The 20,741-nt window shown below is 38.2% G+C and overlaps 1 protein-coding gene across 2 annotated transcripts in view; it reads left to right on the plus strand.

Moving 5' to 3' along the window:
* The window catches only part of pbx1b (pre-B-cell leukemia homeobox 1b), a 144,526-nt gene that overhangs the window by 111,868 nt on the left and 11,917 nt on the right, over window positions 1-20,741 (plus strand). For both annotated transcript variants that reach the window (XM_052141468.1, XM_052141469.1), the window contains exons 3-5: window positions 14,483-14,727; window positions 16,286-16,476; window positions 18,419-18,554. In XM_052141468.1, the coding sequence (XP_051997428.1) occupies window positions 14,483-14,727; window positions 16,286-16,476; window positions 18,419-18,554 (572 nt within the window). The remainder of the gene's footprint in view (window positions 1-14,482; window positions 14,728-16,285; window positions 16,477-18,418; window positions 18,555-20,741) is intronic.

The following is a 20,741-nucleotide window of genomic DNA, read 5'->3' on the forward strand; positions in this document are numbered from 1 at the left end:
TGCTAGCACATTTTTAGCATTTTTTGCACTTCGCTAGGCAATGCTAGCATGTTAGCATGATGCTAGCACGTTTTTAGCACGTTTTAGCACTTCGCTAGGCGATGCTAGCATGTGTTAGCATGATGCTAATACGTTTTTAGCATGTTTTAGCACTTCGCTAGGCGATGCTAAGCATGTGTTAGCATGATGCTAGCACGCTTTTAGCATTTTTTGCACTTCGCTAGGCGTATGCTATCACGCTTTTAGCACGCTTTTAGCACTTCGCTAGGCAATGCTAACATGTGTTAACATGATGCTAAGACGCTTTTAGCACTTCGCTAGGCGATTTTAGCATGATGCTAGCACATTTTTAGCTTGTTTTTACACTTCACTAGTCAATGCTAAGCATGTGTTAGCATGATGCTAATGACGCTTTTAGCATGTTTTAGCGTGTGGTTATGAAGATTTTAGGTCATTACTTTTTGGCTGCTTGATAAAATAAATCCTCTGAGGGAGAGAGAGAGGAGAGATGCAGGGCTGACAGGCCCTTTTTGTCTGTGTGTGTGAAAATGTCAGTTGGGATTTAAATTTCTGAACATTCCGCAATGGTAAGTCAATGGGAGTTTTTTCCGAGTTTGATCGTCATTTTTAGGAAAACCGTAAGTCCGATCAGTTAGAAAAGATATAGCACACTATTCGGGATTAGTCTGAAGGTCTGTGCCGAGTTTGGTGCCTGTAGCTTAAAAGCTCTAGGAGGAGTTAGATACCGAAATTTCACCGCTAAGAAGAATAAGAAGAAGCGGAAGAATAACTAGATGGGTACATTTCCTGAAGAAAATGTGAGTGGTGCTTGCCGTGGCAAAACTCGTCAAACAGCATGTTGTAACTGGAAAAGAACAAAAATTATGGTCATAAATAAACCAACCCAGAAGTCTGTACGATTTTCTGGTGCAGAAATATGTGATTTGTTACTCGGTTGCTAGGGAAAGCCCATGTGGTTGCTATGCAGTTACCAAGGTAATACAATACATGGCTCCTTTCCATCCTGAGTGAAATAAGTCAACCCGGAAGTCTGTAGTGTTTTCTGGTGCAGAGATATGTGATTTGTTACTCGGTTGCTAGGGTAACCCCATCTGGTTGCTAGGCAGTTACCATAGTGATACTAATCAAGTCTCCTTGCCATCCTGATTGAAATAAATCAACCCAGAAGTCTCTCTGATTTTCTGGGGCAGAGATATAGTTACTGCTAAACGGTTGCTAGGGTACTCTGTTTAGTTGCTAGGGAGTGGCTTGGCAGCTGCCAATCATGAATCTCCAAAGGCTGCTTGTCAGTATGAATGATATAAACCAACTCCCATGCCTCTGTGACATTCAGAATGGAAGATATCCCTCTATGGATTTTGGTTGTTAAGGTGCTCGACAATGGTTGCTAGGGAGGGGCTAGGAAGTGTTGATTTGATGCATGATTGGCTGTTTGCTGTCCCGAGTCAAACGAGACCACCCTTGTGTTTCTATGACACTTCTATCCGGAGATATCCCTTTGATCTGTTTCAATAGAAGTCTATGGGACTTGTTGCTAAGGTGCTCTTAATGGTTGCTAGGGCGTGGCTTGATAGCTTCACAATGATCCTGAGAGACTGATTGGTCGTCTGAGTAAAATGAGCCCACCCCTCGTCTCTATGACACTGTGATCCAGAGCTATGTTCAATACAAATCCCTATGCCTTTTCATTTCATGGGCCGTCCTACACCATTATAAGTCAATTGGGGCATTTTTGGGCAGCTCCTGCCCCCAGGGGTGCAACTTTTACCCCATATTGAGGTATGCTCTTACAGAGCCTGCCAGCCTCTTCAAATGTGGCAAATCACACGTTTCTACGAAATCCTCGCTTGGAGCTGTGACGCGTCAAAGTTTGTGTCAATGTTAAGTCTATGGGATTTTTCGGCCGCTTTTTTGCCCCTGGGGCAAATACCGTACCCCCGATCGCTTATAAAAGTCATAGCACACGTGTCCTCAATAGGCCGTTCGATTTGACACCTCATTCGTGGGTCTACGCCAAACGGTGCGGGACGAGTTAGGTGCCGAAGTTTTGTTAAGAGATATAAAAATAAAAATAAAAATAAAAATAATAAGTATGTGAGATTACAATAGTGATGCTTTGCAAGCACCACTAACTAGAATGTACATTTCCTGAAGAAAATGTGAGTGGTGCTTGCCATGGCAAAACTCGTCAAATAGCATTTTATAACTGCTGAGATATTTTTTTTACTCGGTTGCTAGGGTACCCCCATCTGGTTGCTAGGCAGTTACCATAGTGATATTTAACAAGTCTCCTTGCTATCCTGAGTAAAATCAGTCAACCAGGAAGTCTCTACGATGTTCTGATCCAGAGATATGTGATTTGTTATTTGGTTGCTAGGGTAACCCCTCCTTGTTGCTAGGCAGTTACCATAGTGATTCTAATCAAGTGTCTTTGCCATCCTGAGTGAAATAAACCAACCCAGAAGTCTGTACGATTTTCTGGTGCAGAAATATGTGATTTGTTACTCGGTTGCTAGGGTAACCCCATCTGGTTGCTAGGCAGTTACCATAGTGATACTAATGAAGTCTCCTTGCCATCCTGAGTGAAATAAGTCAACCCGGAAGTCTCTACGTTTTTCTGATGCAGAGATATGTGATTTGTTACTCTGTTGCTAGGGTAACCCCATCTGGTTGCTAGGCAGTTACCATAGTGATACTAATCAAGTGTCCTTGCCATCCTGATTGAAATAAGTCAACCCGAAGTCTCTACGTTTTTCTGATGCAGAGATATGTGATTTGTTACTCGGTTGCTAGGGTAACCCCATCTGGTTGCTAGGCAGTTACCATAGTGATACTAATGAAGTCTCCTTGCCATCCTGATTGAAATAAGTCAACCCGGAAGTCTTTACGTTTTTCTGATGCAGAGATATGTGATTTGTTACTCGGTTGCTAGGGTAACTCCATCTGGTTGCTAGGCAGTTACCATAGTGATACTAATGAAGTCTCCTTGCCATCCTGATTGAAATAAGTCAACCCGGAAGTCTCTACGTTTTTGTGATGCAGAGATATGTGATTTGTTAGTCGGTTGCTAGGGTAACCCCATCTGGTTGCTAGGCAGTTACCATAGTTATAATAATCAAGTGTCCTTGCCATCCTGATTGAAATAAGTCATCCCGGAAGTCTCTATGTTTTTCTGATGCAGAGATATGTGATTTGTTACTCTGTTGCTAGGGTAACCCCATCTGGTTGCTAGGCAGTTACCATAGTGATAGTAATCAAGTGTCCTTGCCATCCTGATTGAAATAAATCAACCCAGAAGTCTCTCTGATTTTCTGGTGCAGAGATATGTGATTTGTTGCTTGGTTGCTAGGGTAACCCCATCTGGTTGCTAGGCAGTTACCATAGTGATACTAATGAAGTGTCCTTGCCATCCTGGTTGAAATAAATCAACCCAGAAGTCTGTAGGATTTTCTGGTGCAGAAATATGTGATTTGTTACTCGGTTGCTAGGGTACTGTGTTTAGTTGCTAGGGAGTGGCTTGGCAGCTGCCAATCATGAATCTCCAAAGGCTGCTTGTCAGTATGAATGATATAAACCAAGTCCCATGCCTCTGTGACATTCAGAATGGAAGATATCCCTCTATGGATTTTGGTTGCTAAGGTGCTCGACAATGGTTGGTAGGGAGGGGCTAGGAAGTGTTGAGGTGATTCATGATTGGCTGTTTGCTGGCCCGAGTCAAACGAGACCACCCTTGTGTTTCTATGACACTTCTATCCGGAGATATTCCTTTGATGTGTTTCATTAGAAGTCTATGGGACTTGTTGCTAAGGTGCTTTAAATTGTTGCTAGGGCGTGGCTTGATAGCTTCACAATGATCCTGATTGACTGATTGGTCGTCTTTGTAAAATGAGCCTGCCCCCTTGTCTCTATGACACTGTGATCCAGAGCTATGTTCAATACAAAATCACCATGCAATTTCATTTCATGGGTCGTCCTACACCATTGTAAATCAATGGGGGCAACTTTGGGCAGCTCCTGCCCCCCAGGGGTGCAACATTTACCCCATATTGAGGCATGCTCTTACAGAGCCTGCCAGCCTCTTCAAATGTAGCAAATCACACGTTTCTGTGAAATCCTCGCTCGGAGCTGTGATGCGTCAAAGTTTGACGCAATGTTAAGTCTATGGGATTTTTCGGCTGCTTTTTTGCCCCTGGGGCAAATACCGTACCGCCGATCGCTTATAAAAGTCATAGCACATGTGTCCTCAATAGGCCGTTCGATTTGACACCTCATTCGTGGGTCTACGCCAAACGGTGTGGGACGAGTTAGGTGCCGAAATTTTGTTAAGAGATATAAAAATAAAAATAAAAATAAAAACTAGATAGGTACATTTCCTGAAGAAAATGTGAGTGGTGCTTGCCGTGGCAAAACTCGTCAAATAGCCTGCTTGAAAAGAACAGAAATTGTGGTCATAAATAAATCAACCCAGAAGTCTGTGTAATGTTCTGGTGCAGAAATATGTGATTTGTTAGTAGGTTGCTAGGGTAACCCCATGTGGTTGCTAGGCAGTTACCATAGTGATACTAATCAAGTGTCCTTGCCATCCTGATTGAAATAAGTCAAACCGGAAGTCTGTATGTTTTTGTGATGCAGAGATATGTGATTTGTTACTCGGTTGCTAGGGTAAGCCCATCTGGTTGCTAGGCAGTTACCATAGTGATACTAATGAAGTCTCCTTTCCATCCTGATTGAAATAAGTCAACCCGAAGTCTCTACGTTTTCTGATGCAGAGATATGTGATTTGTTACTCGGTTGCTAGGGTAACCCCATCTGGTTGCTAGGCAGTTACCATAGTGATACTAATCAAGTGTCCTTGCCATCCTGATTGAAATAAATCAACCCAGAAGTCTCTCTGATTTTCTGGTGCAGAGATATAGTTACTGCTAAACGGTTGCTAGGGTACTCTGTTTAGTTGCTAGGAGTGGCTTGGCAGCTGCCAATCATGAATCTCCAAAGGCTGCTTGTCAGTATGAATGATATAAACCAACTCCCATGCCTCTGTGACATTCAGAATGGAAGATATCCCTCTATGGATTTTGGTTGTTAAGGTGCTCGACAATGGTTGCTAGGGAGGGGCTAGGAAGTGTTGATTTGATGCATGATTGGCTGTTTGCTGTCCCGAGTCAAACGAGACCACCCTTGTGTTTCTATGACACTTCTATCCGGAGATATCCCTTTGATCTGTTTCAATAGAAGTGTATGGGACTTGTTGCTAAGGTGCTCTTAATGGTTGCTAGGGCGTGGCTTGATAGCTTCACAATGATCCTGAGAGACTGATTGGTCGTCTGAGTAAAATGAGCCCACCCCTCGTCTCTATGACACTGTGATCCAGAGCTATGTTCAATACAAATCCCTATGCCTTTTCATTTCATGGGCCAGTCCTACACCATTATAAGTCAATTGGGGCATTTTTGGGCAGCTCCTGCCCCCAGGGGTGCAACTTTTACCCCATATTGAGGTATGCTCTTACAGAGCCTGCCAGCCTCTTCAAATGTGGCAAATCACACGCTTCTACTGAAATCCTCGCTTGGAGCTGTGACGCGTCAAAGTTTGTCTCAATGTTAAGTCTATGGGATTTTTCGCCGCTTTTTGCCCCTGGGGCAAATACCGCACTCCGATCGCTTATAAAAGTCATAGCACACGTGTCCTCAATAGGTCGTCTCGATTTGACACCTCATTCGTGGGTCTACGCCAAACGGTGCGGGACGAGTTAGGTGCCGAAGTTTTGTACGGAGATAGAATAATAAAAAGTATAAAAATAAAAATAAGTATGTGAGATTACAATAGTGATGCTTTGCAAGCACCACTAATAAAAACTAGATGGGTACATTTCCTGAAGAAAATGTGAGTGGTGCTTGCCGTGGCAAAACTCGTCAAATAGCCTGCTTGAAAAGAACAGAAATTGTGGTCATAAATAAATCAACCCAGAAGTCTGTATAATTTTCTGGTGCAGAAATATGTGATTTGTTACTAGGTTGCTAGGGTAAGCCCATGTGGTTGCTATGCAGTTAGCAAGGTAATACAATACATGGCTCCTTTCCATCCTGAGTGAAATAATTCAACCCAAAAATCTGTACTGTTTTCTGGTGCAGAGATATGTGATTTGTTACTCGGTTGCTAGGGTAACCCCATCTGGTTGCTAGGCAGTTACCATAGTGATACTAATCAAGTCTCCTTGCCATCCTGATTGAAATAAGTCAACCCGAAGTCTCTACGTTTTTCTGATGCAGAGATATGTGATTTGTTACTCGGTTGCTAGGGTAACCCCATCTGGTTGCTAGGCAGTTACCATAGTGATACTAATCAAGTCTCCTTGCCATCCTGATTGAAATAAGTCAACCCGGAAGTCTCTACGCTTTTCTGATGCAGAGATATGTGATTTGTTACTCGGTTGCTAGGGTAACCCCATCTGGTTGCTAGGCAGTTACCATAGTGATACTAATCAAGTCTCCTTGCCATCCTGATTGAAATAAATCAACCCGAAGTCTGTACTCTTTTCTGGTGCCGAGATATGTGATTTGTTTCTCGGTTGCTAGGGTAACCCCATCTGGTTGCTAGGCAGTTACCATAGTGATAGTAATCAAGTGTCCTTGCCATCCTGATTGAAATAAATCAACCCGAAGTCTGTACTCTTTTCTGGTGCCGAGATATGTGATTTGTTTCTCGGTTGCTAGGGTAACCCCATCTGGTTGCTAGGCAGTTAACATAGTGATACTTATCAAGTCTCCTTGCCATCCTGATTGAAATAAGTCAACCCGGAAGTCTCTATGTTTTTGTGATGCAGAGATATGTGATTTGTTACTCGGTTGCTAGGGTAAGCCCATCTGGTTGCTAGGCAGATACCATAGTGATAGTAATCAAGTGTCCTTGCCATCCTGATTGAAATAAGTCAACCCGGAAGTCTCTACGCTTTTCTGATGCAGAGATATGTGATTTGTTACTCGGTTGCTAGGGTAAGCTCATCTGGTTGCTAGGCAGTTACCATAGTGATACTAATGAAGTGTCCTTGCCATCCTGATTGAAATAAGTCAACCCGAAGTCTCTATGTTTTTGTGATGCAGAGATATGTGATTTGTTACTCGGTTGCTAGGGTAAGCCCATCTGGTTGCTAGGCAGTTACCATAGTGATACTAATGAAGTGTCCTTTCCATCCTGATTGAAATAAGTCAACCCGAAGTCTCTACGCTTTTCTGATGCAGAGATATGTGATTTGTTACTCGGTTGCTAGGGTAACCCCATCTGGTTGCTAGGCAGTTACCATAGTGATACTAATCAAGTCTCCTTGCCATCCTGATTGAAATAAATCAACCCAGAAGTCTCTCTGATTTTGTGGTGCAGAGATATAGTTACTGCTAAACGGTTGCTAGGGTACTCTGTTTAGTTGCTAGGGAGTGGCTTGGCAGCTGCCAATCATGAATCTCCAAAGGCTGCTTGTCAGTATGAATGATATAAACCAACTCCCATGCCTCTGTGACATTCAGAATGGAAGATATCCCTCTATGGATTTTGGTTGTTAAGGTGCTCGACAATGGTTGCTAGGGAGGGGCTAGGAAGTGTTGATTTGATGCATGATTGGCTGTTTGCTGTCCCGAGTCAAACGAGACCACCCTTGTGTTTCTATGACACTTCTATCCGGAGATATCCCTTTGATCTGTTTCAATAGAAGTCTATGGGACTTGTTGCTAAGGTGCTCTTAATGGTTGCTAGGGTGTGGCTTGATAGCTTCACAATGATCCTGAGAGACTGATTGGTCGTCTGAGTAAAATGAGCCCACCCCCTCGTCTCTATGACACTGTGATCCAGAGCTATGTTCAATACAAATCCCTATGCCTTTTCATTTCATGGGCCGTCCTACACCATTATAAGTCAATTGGGGCATTTTTGGGCAGCTCCTGCCCCCAGGGGTGCAACTTTTACCCCATATTGAGGTATGCTCTTACAGAGCCTGCCAGCCTCTTCAAATGTGGCAAATCACACGTTTCTGTGAAATCCTCGCTCGGAGCTGTGACGCCTCAAAGTTTGTCACAATGTTAAGTCTATGGGATTTTTCGGCCGCTTTTTGCCCCTGGGGCAAATACCGTACTCCCGATCGCTTATAAAAGTCATAGCACACGTGTCCTCAATAGGCCGTTCGATTTGACACCTCATTTGTGGGTCTACGCCAAACAGTGCGGGACGAGTTAGGTGCCGAAGTTTTGTACGGAGATAGAATAATAATAAAAAAAGAAGAAAAATAAAAATAAAAATAAGTATGTGAGATTACAATAGTGATGCTTTGCAAGCACCACTAATAAGTATGTGAGATTACAATAGTGATGCTTTGCAAGCACCACTAATAAGTATGTGAGATTACAATAGTGATGCTTTGCAAGCACCACTAAAAATAAAAAGTATAATAAGTATGTGAGATTACAATAGTGATGCTTTGCAAGCACCACTAATAAAAATAAAAATAAAAAGTATAATAAGTATGTGAGATTACAATAGTGATGCTTTGCAAGCACCACTAATAAGTATGTGAGATTACAATAGTGATGCTTTGCAAGCACCACTAATAAAAAGAAGAAAAATAAAAATAAAAATAAGTATGTGAGATTACAATAGTGATGCTTTGCAAGCACCACTAAAAATAAAAAGTATAATAAGTATGTGAGATTACAATAGTGATGCTTTGCAAGCACCACTAATAAAAATAAAAATAAAAAGTATAATAAGTATGTGAGATTACAATAGTGATGCTTTGCAAGCACCACTAATAAGTATGTGAGATTACAATAGTGATGCTTTGCAAGCACCACTAATGATAAGTATGTGAGATTACAATAGTGATGCTTTGCAAGCACCACTAATAAAAATAATAAGTATGTGAGATTACAATAGTGATGCTTTGCAAGCACCACTAATAAGTAGGACTAATAACTTAAGTAATAAGTTTAAGTAGGATTTCAGTAAGTTGGCTCTCACAAGCCAACTTAATTATTATATATTGAATTATTATCATTTCAGGGCCCTTCTCAGCAAACATGTAAATATTTGTTTAATTGTGATTAATTTGATTAATTAATATGCATATTATGTAATCAATTTGATAAAAAAAGAAAATAAGAAAAAATCTTAATAAACAAGTTGACCTCACTAATTGACTACTCACTTGTTGGACGACTAGTAGACTAAACAATCATCTCTACACATTCCTAGTGTACAGTATATACTGCTCAGTATTTATAAAATAGTAAGCTAATATTCCATTACGAACATGGCCTACAGTCAGTGTTGTGTAGATTACTTCGGAAATATAATCCAGTACTGATTAGAAATTACACAACTAAAACTGTAATCAGGAACATGAACTTATTTAGGTAAACTAATTGGATGTTTTGCTAAATCGAATCAGTTATTTTAAATGTATTTAGTACCAATTAACACTCCTTTGATTTTATTTTTTTATTTGTACACTACATTAATTATAATTATGCACTAGTTATTGCCGTTGGTTAATTAGTCATGGAATCAAAAATTTCCAGTTAATAAACAAGTAACTGTAATCTGATCATGCACATTTTAAAATGTAAAGTTATCCGATTACATGTTCTTGATATTTCTAACCTGATTAAGTAAAACAGATTACATGTTATCTGTATGCCTATAGTATATCGGAGCAGCTGTTCTCATGTTGTTGATATTTTGAGCTGTGCAACAATCAACAGTTAAATAGAATGTCATAGAATTCCAACAGATGCCATACTAGCGCTGGATCTGCACAAGCTTGTGGCATGCATAGAGGAAGTCTCTCACACTCTTCTGAGCACGTGCAGAACTATAAACAGGATCAGATTCTGCGCCGTCACTTTGCCAGATCGCCGGAGTGCGTTGTGTTTCAGCACGCTTGTAAAGCTGATGTTTGATTTTATTGAACTTGAAGCATAGCTCAATATGACCTCATGAAAATTCTGCGGCTCTTCATAAAGCTTTTTATGGTTGTATGTACGGATTATTTGTGCTCTTTCCGTTGACTTTTGGTTCTATGCCAGTTGTTCCCATTCCAACGAGTATATAGTATTGCATTTGGCTGGGGTTTTCTGTTCTCTGTCGTTCACTGGTCAAACAGCTTTTGGTTTTAACAGACTGATGGTGGAGATGTTTCAAGCCAAATAAAATAAACAGCAGTGAATGTGAAAGCAGGTCTTGGCAAAAGGGAACCTAATCGCTTCGTGAACTGGGGAATTTTTATTGTTTTATTTATGTTCCATTTTCGCTTGACAGTCTAGACGTTTTATAATGTTGGGAGGAATTCTGCTGGCCTTGAGTTTCCTTTAAGACTCCCCTGTGCTCACAGTCTATGCTTTTACTTCACCTATATGCTCTGTTAAACATATGATAGTTGCATGATTGGCACATTTGATTCCATATTCTCAGTTTTTAAAACATCAATATATACAGTATAATGAGCTTCACTCACATGTATTTACTTTTATGTTTATTTTTATTGTTCATTTTAGAATCTGTTCATTATGTTGACTAATACAAAAGTTGACAGTTACAAGAAATACATATCAAACCAACAATAATGACATCAGTAAACAAAAAAGAAAGATATTGAAAACAATTAATTGTGCATATGAAGCAATCAATAACTCATCATGCTGTTTTTATTGATCGTGCGTGAAGATCTTAAACGTGTTTAGCTGAGATTCTGCTCTTATGAACATAGTATTTTGCCATTAAAGCCATAACCTAATTAATTATTTATTAAAAACAAACACCCTATGTGTTTTGATTTAATCTAAAAGTGCTTTTAAACATGTGCAACTTGTGTAATAGATACATTTGATTCCTTATTCTTAGGTTTTTAATATGTATATATCATGTAAATCAACTTGCGTATTTACTTGTTGTTAATTTTTATTGTTGATATCAGAATAATTTTTGTTTTGTCAAGTTGTACTGAAGTTGACAGTTATAAGAAATCACATCAAACAAACAACACTAGATGCCATCAGTAAACAAAAGAAAAACACACACACACATATATATAGATATATATATAAATACAAATAAAATAATTATGCATATGAGGTACAGTTTAACAGTTTTTATGCATTCTTTGTCACTTTGTATTTTAAAAGTCAGAATTATTGTGGAAATATCATGCATGAAGATTTCAAATCTCTGTGTTTATAGCTAGGAATCTGCACCTATGACTATAAGATTTTGCTATTAAAATCATAAAATAATTTGTTATTTATTAAAAACAGATGCCCTATCTGTTTCTACTTTATCTAAAAGTGATGGTAAACATGTGCCACTTGTGTGATAGATGCATTTGATTCCTTATTCTCAATGTTTGAATATATAAATAATAATAATAACAAGCCCCACTCACATATTCACTTGTTTATTTGTATTGTTTATTTCAGAGTCGTTTTTGTTTTGTCAACTTTTACTGAAGTTGACAGTGATAAGAAACGCATATCAAATGAACACTAGATGGCATCAATAATCAAAAACATTAAAAACAAATCTCATGCAAAACATAACAAAAATGATGCATATGAGGCATTCAATAACTCGCCATACTGTTTGACAGTTTTTATAAATTCTTTGTTGCATTGTATTATAAGAGTAAACATTATTGAAGTAAAATCATGCATGAAGATTTCAAACTTGTGTTTAACTGAAAATCTGCATTTATGTATATACAGCCTTTAATGTTTGCCTTTAAAAATCACAATTTAATTTATTATCTATTTAAAAAGGAAACTCCTAGAGCATTTGTCTTTGTCTGAAAGTGCCATTAAATGTGTGCTAGTTGTGTTATAGAGGCATTTCGTTCTTTTTTTATTTGTTTTTTAATATTAATATAAAATAGGCACAAATTCTATCACAACCTGACTTTTGGTAGAAGACGGAAGCTAAATATTCTTGGCACTGGAATGATTTGTGTTGGCTACTTTCTGCAGTTTGTTTAAGTTTAGTGTTTTAACAAGCTGTTGATGTTAACTGTGGTGTTTATAAGTTGTTAACTACATGCAAACCACTATATGTTCCACTTTGTGTTATAAAGCGGTCGTATTTGGAAAAGAACACCTGCTTTTTTGGGATGATTCTGTAGAATTGCAATGAGTTATTTGCTGAAGTATCACTGTTACCATTGCTCATACATAGGGTTAGGGGTTTTTCAAAATATACTCCGATACATTTAAATAAATACCTTTATAGTAACTTAGAAGCCTGTTTACATGCACACCAATATTCCGATAACTCCCAAAATCAGCTTGTTTAAAAAATCAAAGCAAGATATCTTCATTTACATGACTTTTGAAATCATGTTATTCTCCACTGTTGACGTCAAACCGTGAAGAGGCGTGCGCATAACACGTGTGCTCATTGATAAGCCGGTGAGAAGGTGGGGTAAGGTGTTTACATGCAACAAAAAATTGGCGCAAAATGAAAATCTCGACCCGTTTATTCTTACACTGTTTATGACTGTACGTCGACTCAAGTTTTTTTGGACAGTAATTCCGTTTTTCATGACCATTTTCAATCCTCTCTCTGACTTCTTTGTGACATTCATTGTATTTTATTTTCTCTTTCTTTGGACACCCAAAAGCGTGATAGTTAATCTATGTTATCTGCTAACCCAGCGAGATTTTCCCCATTGGACGCCAGAACACCTTTTAAAATATTTTAGTTAATGAAAGAGGATGTTCTGAGCTCTTTAAACCCATTAAGCTCAGCAACATGGAATTGTGCATTCAAGCTCCTGCTGGGCACAAGGCGTGAACCCTTGACCTCTCCTGCTCACCAACAGTCTTTGCATTTTACCTCAAAGAGGTCAGAGTCAGCGTCCCCTCTTAAATCCCCTCCCGCTGGCCATACAGACGGCCTGTTTCTCACCACTGTGCCATCCGAAACCGGGCCACAGTGGACTGAGGTTAATTCACTGGTGCACAGGGGCTTTGTCTCTGCATTCATGTGCCCCATAATCAGCGTTAAAAATAGTAGATGACCATCCAACCACAACTTTAAAGTCTCAAAGCCATTTTTTGCCCAAGTGTCAGAACTTGTGAGGAAATCACTTTGTCTACTTCGATAAGTGGATCTGACATTGGATGAGACCCAAGAATATCACTGATAATTAAAATAGACGGAAGATCAAACTAGACAGCAGTGTTGTGCATCACTCACAATTGTATCAAACAGGCCAATCCAATTCAAGCCTTGAGTTTGAATTGAGGTAGCAAAAAAAGGGAGGGAGATGATTCTTAAAATGACCGTTCACCCAAAAATGAAAATTCTCTCATCATTTACTCACCCTCATGCCATCCTTGATGTGTATGACTTTCTTCTGCGGAACACAAAGATTTTTAGAAGAATATCTCAGCTCTGTTGGTCCATATAATGTAAGTGAATGGTGGCCAGAACTTTGAAGCTCTAAAAAGCACATAAAGGCAGTATAAAAGCATAAATCCATATGACTCCAGTGGTTTAATCCTTGTCTTCAAAAGCAATATGTTAGTTGTGGGTGAGTCCTTTTTACTATAAATCTCCACTTTCACGTCCACACTCTTCTTTTGTTTTTGGCGATTCGCATTCTTCATGCATATTGCCACCTACTGGGAAGGGAGGAGAGTTTATAGTAAAAAAGGACTTAAATATTGATCTGTTTCTCACCCACACCTATCTGAAGACATGGATTTAACCACTGGAGTCGGCATTACTTTTACTTTTATGCTGTCTTTATGTGCTTTTTGAAACTAAAGAGTTCTGGCCACCATTTACTTGCAGTGTATGCACCTACAGTGCTGGAAAAAAATATTCTAAAAATCTTGGTTTGTGTTCAGCTGAAAAAAAGAAAGGCATACACATCTGATTTAAGTAAATCATGAGAGCATTTTCATTTTTGGGTGAACTATTCCTTTAAATTCTGAAATGTGCTCTGCTAGGCAACGACAGAAAGAATTATTTGAGCATGTGTGCTAATGTATGTATATTTTGTATGTGCAGCCATGTGTATAAGTGAGAGTGTGTCATTGTGTGAGTGTGTCTGTTGAAGTATTGAAGATCAGAGCTATCAGAGTTAGAGCAGTCAGTTTGACATATAGTATAATATAATATAACACTAAGTCCCTCTAGTGTTATAAGAGGAGAACGCAGGGATGCTCATACAGAGATTTACAGCCATCGAGCTTTATATGAATTTAATCAGGTTTAATCGGATCATCATGAAACTTGGCAAAGTTAACTGCAGCCTTGGCAATCTTTTGTGTCGTACTCCAAGACGATTTAGCAGAAAGCGGGTGATTCTCTACGGATAGTCTCCTAGAGACTCAATATTAAAAGTCTTTGCTATGTGACTGTCACAAGTATTCTGCAATACTGAGCTGTTTGATTAACCTTTCATGATTTTTTCTCGTTGCAGTGTTGAGTATTCGTGGTGCCCAGGAGGAGGAGCCTCCCGATGCCCAGCTGATGCGATTGGATAATATGTTGCTGGCAGAGGGCGTGTCCGGGCCAGAGAAAGGGGGTGGATCTGCGGCAGCCGCGGCCGCAGCGGCTGCGTCGGGTGGAATTGGAGCCGATAATTCAGTAGAACACTCCGATTACAGAGCAAAACTTTCTCAAATACGTCAGATCTACCACACAGAGCTGGAGAAATACGAACAGGTCAGATCAGACCTGCAGAATATCACACATGACACAAACACACATTTTAAAAGGATAATTCACCCAAAAATTTAAAGTCTGTCTTTATTTGCTCACCCTCACACACACTCTTTTTAATTTTATTAGTTGAAGTCCTCAATATCATCATGAGTATCAATCATATTTAAAGTAGATTTAAAAGACATGATTCTAGTCCCTCTTGTACTCTTGCTCAGAGTGGTAGGAAAGTAAATCCATCTCTGATGATGAACGGGAGGAACAGAGGAGAGGTGATGTACTGAAACGCATTGGGCCAGGGCCAGGTGTCCTCTGTTTGTTTGATCACTAAAGGACATTCATAGCTGTCACAGAGGGCCACAAACACTCATGCTGCCCCAAAATCACACACATACACGCAGCCCACCCAGCACAATATAAAAAACGTCCTTCATCATCCTCCTGGAGTTGTTTGGTTGTCTTCTATGCTCTTAGACGCATCTGTTTGTCTCACTACAGTTTGAGTAATGAGAACTTCAACGCCAATTAAGTTACAATACTGAAAGTCTAACAAGTCGGTTACATAATTTTTATGCGTGATAAATGTATTTGAAAAACAGCTTTTTTAATGAAACACTCATGAGCAGTGCAGTGTGTTTAGGATATGGACACTTTTTAATGTATATCAGTGAATTAGACATCATCCAAAATGCTGTCTAGCTCCGAAAGGACAAATAATCACCATGAAAGTATCATTTAGGGCTGGGTATACTAATACAGTTTTCCTGATTCCATTAGATTCTGCTTCACAAGCGTTTGATTCGATTCAGATTTATATGCTATTTTTCAATTATAACATCCATATTTCTTGCTGTTAATTATAAAGGGAACCTTCTAACTTATGTACATTATGAAAATATTAATTTTACAAATGTGATTTTATTATTAGTTTTTCATCATTTTGGTCAAACTTTAGCTTTGTAATATGTACAAATACATGTTTTCCATCAATAAATATGATTGAAATGGCATATATTGTATTGCATATATATACTGTATATTGTTAGGGTGCATGTTTATTGTTTGCATGCCTAATTTGTACTATTTACAAGGTATTTACATTGACATGTAGAACAGGTGCTAAAACTCTACTGTCTCTTTAAGAATATCGGCAGATCAGCAAACGCCTCACATAAGTTTTTTGGTTGAGCAGATTTTAATGAGATTGGAGACACGTGGCTTTTTTACACGTATGTGTGATTTAGAACACTAAATTATTTACAGTTGTTTTGCCAGACCAGCAATGCAGCCAGTTAACTCCGCCCCTTCCGCTACATACAGCAAGCTGTGAGGGGTGAGTGCATGAAGTGTTGAACATTCCACACTCCGTTTTGAGGGTTGAAGATGTGCATTATTCGGGTACTCATAGTACATTTCTTTTGGTTGCATTTTAAATGTAAACATGCTACTCGCACTACACTACAACATGAAATAGAATAGTGCACAAATGTGCGGTCTTGGATCCTCCTCTCTTTTAACACGTGTTGTAACGTGTGTCTGTGTTTTTTTCCCCTCTGTCTAGGCATGTAACGAGTTCACAACTCATGTGATGAACCTGCTGAGAGAGCAGTCTCGCACGCGACCCATCTCGCCCAAAGAGATTGAGCGCATGGTGAACATCATCCACCGCAAGTTCAGCTCCATCCAGATGCAGCTGAAGCAGAGCACCTGCGAAGCCGTCATGATCCTGCGATCTCGCTTTCTCGACGCCAGGTCAGTGCTCATGCTTTACATCTAAAACCATTTTAAGCCATTAATCATGATGTGTTAATTGCTATAGAGCATTTGATTGGACAAAAATCTAAAATTGGAGTACGCCCCTGAGTGCAAGATGATATCATAAATACTTTTGGTCTGTTTGTCCAGAAGAGAAATACTGTAAGTTTTAAATGTGTATATCTTCTAAAATGTAATTTAGTAAACTTTTAGTAACACACTAGCATATGTTTTTCCTATATAAAGCTCCTTGAGAAACTACTTTAAAGGCGCTATAAAAAATTTAGTTTAATATTATTATTATATACACTCAAAAATGCTTTAAATTTATATATATATATATATATATATATATATATATATATATATATATATATATATATTAACCTAAAATCTTGATGTGTATCTAAACAAAATTGCATTGACATGTTTAACATGAACTACACTCCTGCAGATAAATGCAGCATGTATCTTTTCTGTTACATTTGTTTTGTGCATTTGTGCACAAATCCATGCATGACAAAACCCAACATTCTTATCCTATTCCTCTCCATGGATCATGTTCTGCACTAAGACCCTAAATGCAACATCCATGTAAACAAACACAGTTTATTTGCACAGATTTGCACACATTTCCGCAAAGCATTTCACTGTTTCTGATCCCCTCTCACTCCCTAAGGGAGTCAAGGGCCCCAGACCTGCGTTTTCAGGGCCGCATCCAAACCCACACACGAGTCCATCCTGTTTTCACTGTAATCACTTGTTCTCTTTGAAACATGCCTGGGATTTGCATACATTTTTTGGAGGATAAATCACGCTGCGAGCCTTGAGTCAGAGGCATAACATTTAAATGAGGCTCATGTTCGCTTGGAGCATGCTCACTCACTTCGATTAATCCCCTCTCCGGTTGAGTCAAGCTGTGTTTCATTTGCATATTGTGAAGAGGGGTTTTGGGAGGAAATCAACTCACCCTCTGTTCCGGCCCTTCATTGCTGCATATGTAAAACCCCCCTGAGATGAGGTCTTCACCCGCAGATGAGTTATGCCAAGAGCAGGTTCAATTCATTGGCATAAAAATCTCTTCTCTGTCTAGTGTGTGTGGGGTCTGCTTTATTCCTCCTTTTCAAAAAAAGCATCTGCTTCTGTGGAATTTGTCTTTGCTCATTCGAATGCCATACTTTCCACAAATATGGCACACAATATCACTTAAAAAAAAAAAAAAAATCAAAAAGAGGTGATTAACCATGAGAAAATGTTTTCATCAACCTCAGGAAGTCAACATAACATATTAGCTGTTTTATTTTACATTTATTTTATTTGAGGTTTTAAAAAATATTCCCTGATACCAAAATCTGTCCGTGTCAGAGTATGGAGCTAAAACAGTGAGAAAAGTATTTAAATTGAATTTAGTTTGAAAAAAAATGCTGTTTAAAAATAAAAATTTATATAATACGTGACAATTTATTTTTTCAATTTTGTTCATTGTCACGTTTAAAATACATAGTAAAATTCAAATACTTAAGTCATTGTTCTAGCTCCATATTTGAGTGAAATTTGCTCAATAATTGACCAAATGAATTACATATTATATAAAAATTGTGTTGTACAGACTTGCTGTGAACTGCTAAAATGTATGTTTTTTGCTGTATTTCATATGCTGTGAAAATAATGTCCCTTTTCAGGTGTCACAATTTTATGGAATCTTCCCATTTTATTTCAGTAGGGGAGAAATCGTGCAATAACGGTTGCACAAAATCACTAGACATTTTGTTTTTTTAAACTGCCTACTTTTAATGCTGTGCTAATTTTAAGTTAAGATTATAGTTTATCTAAAAGATTAAATAATTCTTAAATAGGGGTTTGTACCTCTAATGTTTGTACGATTAATTTTTTCTAAGAAATCAACAAAACTCCTCTTTGTGTTGATCTCTCTGCACAGGAGAAAAAGACGAAACTTCAATAAACAAGCCACAGAGATCCTGAACGAGTATTTTTACTCTCATCTCAGTAACCCGTATCCTAGCGAGGAGGCTAAAGAGGAACTGGCCAAAAAATGCTCCATCACAGTCTCACAGGTAAGAAGACACTGTAAAGAAACTATCTGTTATTTACTGTCATCCCTGTTAACTTTCAGTGTCGAAATATTACACAGGTATTATCACATATTATCATGGTTTAGTGATAGTATCAGATGCTAATACCATAGTACTTTGAAGTACAATGGTATTGAATGATTACTATAGTCATATACCATGATGTTTACTAGCTATTAAAAGAATACCATGGAATTACAATTGTTCATGTAAAAATATCCAAACAAAACTATAGTAATGCCATTGTACTTTTTTCTCATATATGGCTTTGTCTCAAAAATTAGTGAGATGACAACTTAGACAGCATTTTTGGGCATCAAACACACACTCTAAAAAGTAAAAACACGCAATTGTTTCTTAAAGGAGATATTTTGTTGGTGTAACCTAAGGTATTGAGGTTTATTAGGGTGCTTCTTCAACTGCGGGAACTTTCATGTCCCAGTTGTTTTCAGCTTGTTTTCTTTTTTATGTGATTGACTCAGTATAAATAAATGAGAAACTCTTTTCCAGGACTTTTTTCATTTATTTTTGTTACATTTCATATGCCTTTTATGTTTAGATTGTACAGTTATTGCCTGACCCAGACTATGAATACAAATTATAACATGTTTAAAACTATAATCATATAAACGAGGAATTAAATTTAAATTCAATATTTCTTGTGGGAATATGATTTCTATCACTTTTTTTAAAAATTATGACTGTCCCACACTTGTGTCATCATTCCACCACATCAAGCAATTTTGCCCCTAATAAAGTTTTTTACAAAAGTCTGTGTACTTGTTAACCAAGTGGACAAAAGTGTCAGTGAAGAACATGCTTGAAATTAAATTTGAGACAAAACAAAGAAATATAAATTTAAATATCACTTGTGAGCTGAAGATGCCATGTAGGTAGGCAGCTCACTAGGACTTGATAAATACACCTGTAAATGCACTGTAAAATAGTTCAACCCACTAAAATTTAAAACATATATTTTATGATTTAAATTACATTTTTACATAAAAAATTTTTATCAAATCAAAGTATAAATATTAGTTCATTGCACTCTTTAATTACTGATAAAGAACATTTTGTTAAAACTTTATCAACACACAATCAAGTTGAAATAACAAAACGTATTGTGGCAAGTTAAATGAATGAAGCCAAAGATGTTGTTATAAAACAATGATGAAAACACATTTTCACTTTATGTCTACCACTATTTTATTCAGTTATTCTCTGAATAAATATGTTGTGTAACTTAAAAACAAAATTGACGAAAACATAATCATTTGCAGCATGACGCTAGACACTTCTTAGCATTTTTCATCTGCTGTGGTAAAATGCATAATGCGTTCTAAACTATTTAATAAACTTATCTGAAATTATATTATGATGCATTTGGGTCTGTTCTCATGGCGTGAGTGATGACTGCTTCGGGATTGTAATATAGAAACACCTTTAGCCTCTCACGGTAACAGCAAGCTTAGCCATGGGATTTATTTGCTTTTCATCGTAATGGTATTTATCATTAGCACAGAGCATCATCCGCTGGTGTATTAACAGTAATAGACGTTACTGTGCTCTGTGTGATCGCTGTCGGTGTGAATTTGTGTGTGTGTGTGAACGTGTATTTATCACTTTGTGGGGACAAAATATCCCCATAAGGATAGTAAAATACAAAATTTTTCACCTTGTGGTGCCCGGTCGACCACGTTGCCTTTCAAAGTATACTCTTATGACTGCAAACAAATCTGAACGTGCTCGACGCATGCACACTACGACTGCTTAGTCATACTCTTTTTTTTTTTTTATTATTTTTAGTACAGTTGAGAGCAGGGCACGTGTGCCGTCGATGCACACATATGAGGACTGTCCACATATTTAAAATCTGGCCCGAGGCCGGACAGTTCGTGCAGGCTGTGCTGATAACGAAATTTGCACCTCACAAACTGTACGCGTTCCGACCAGCAACGTGAACAAATCGAAGTATACTTTGGCCTTTAATTTAGCAGCGTACAATCTAGCAACTTTAGCTGCTGAGGGAGTGACAGTAAATTTGGCATCTTTCTCTCTTCTGACTGTCACAATCCATCTCTCCATTTTTGTCCTCTTTTGTAAAGTTTTGGAATCATAATAGTGGAGTTTTATTTTGCTCTTGGAGCATTTTGATCACAAAAATTGTAT

This window comes from Xyrauchen texanus, chromosome 13, assembly GCF_025860055.1.
Source record: "Xyrauchen texanus isolate HMW12.3.18 chromosome 13, RBS_HiC_50CHRs, whole genome shotgun sequence".
In the NCBI taxonomy this organism is placed as follows: Eukaryota; Metazoa; Chordata; class Actinopteri; order Cypriniformes; family Catostomidae; genus Xyrauchen; species Xyrauchen texanus.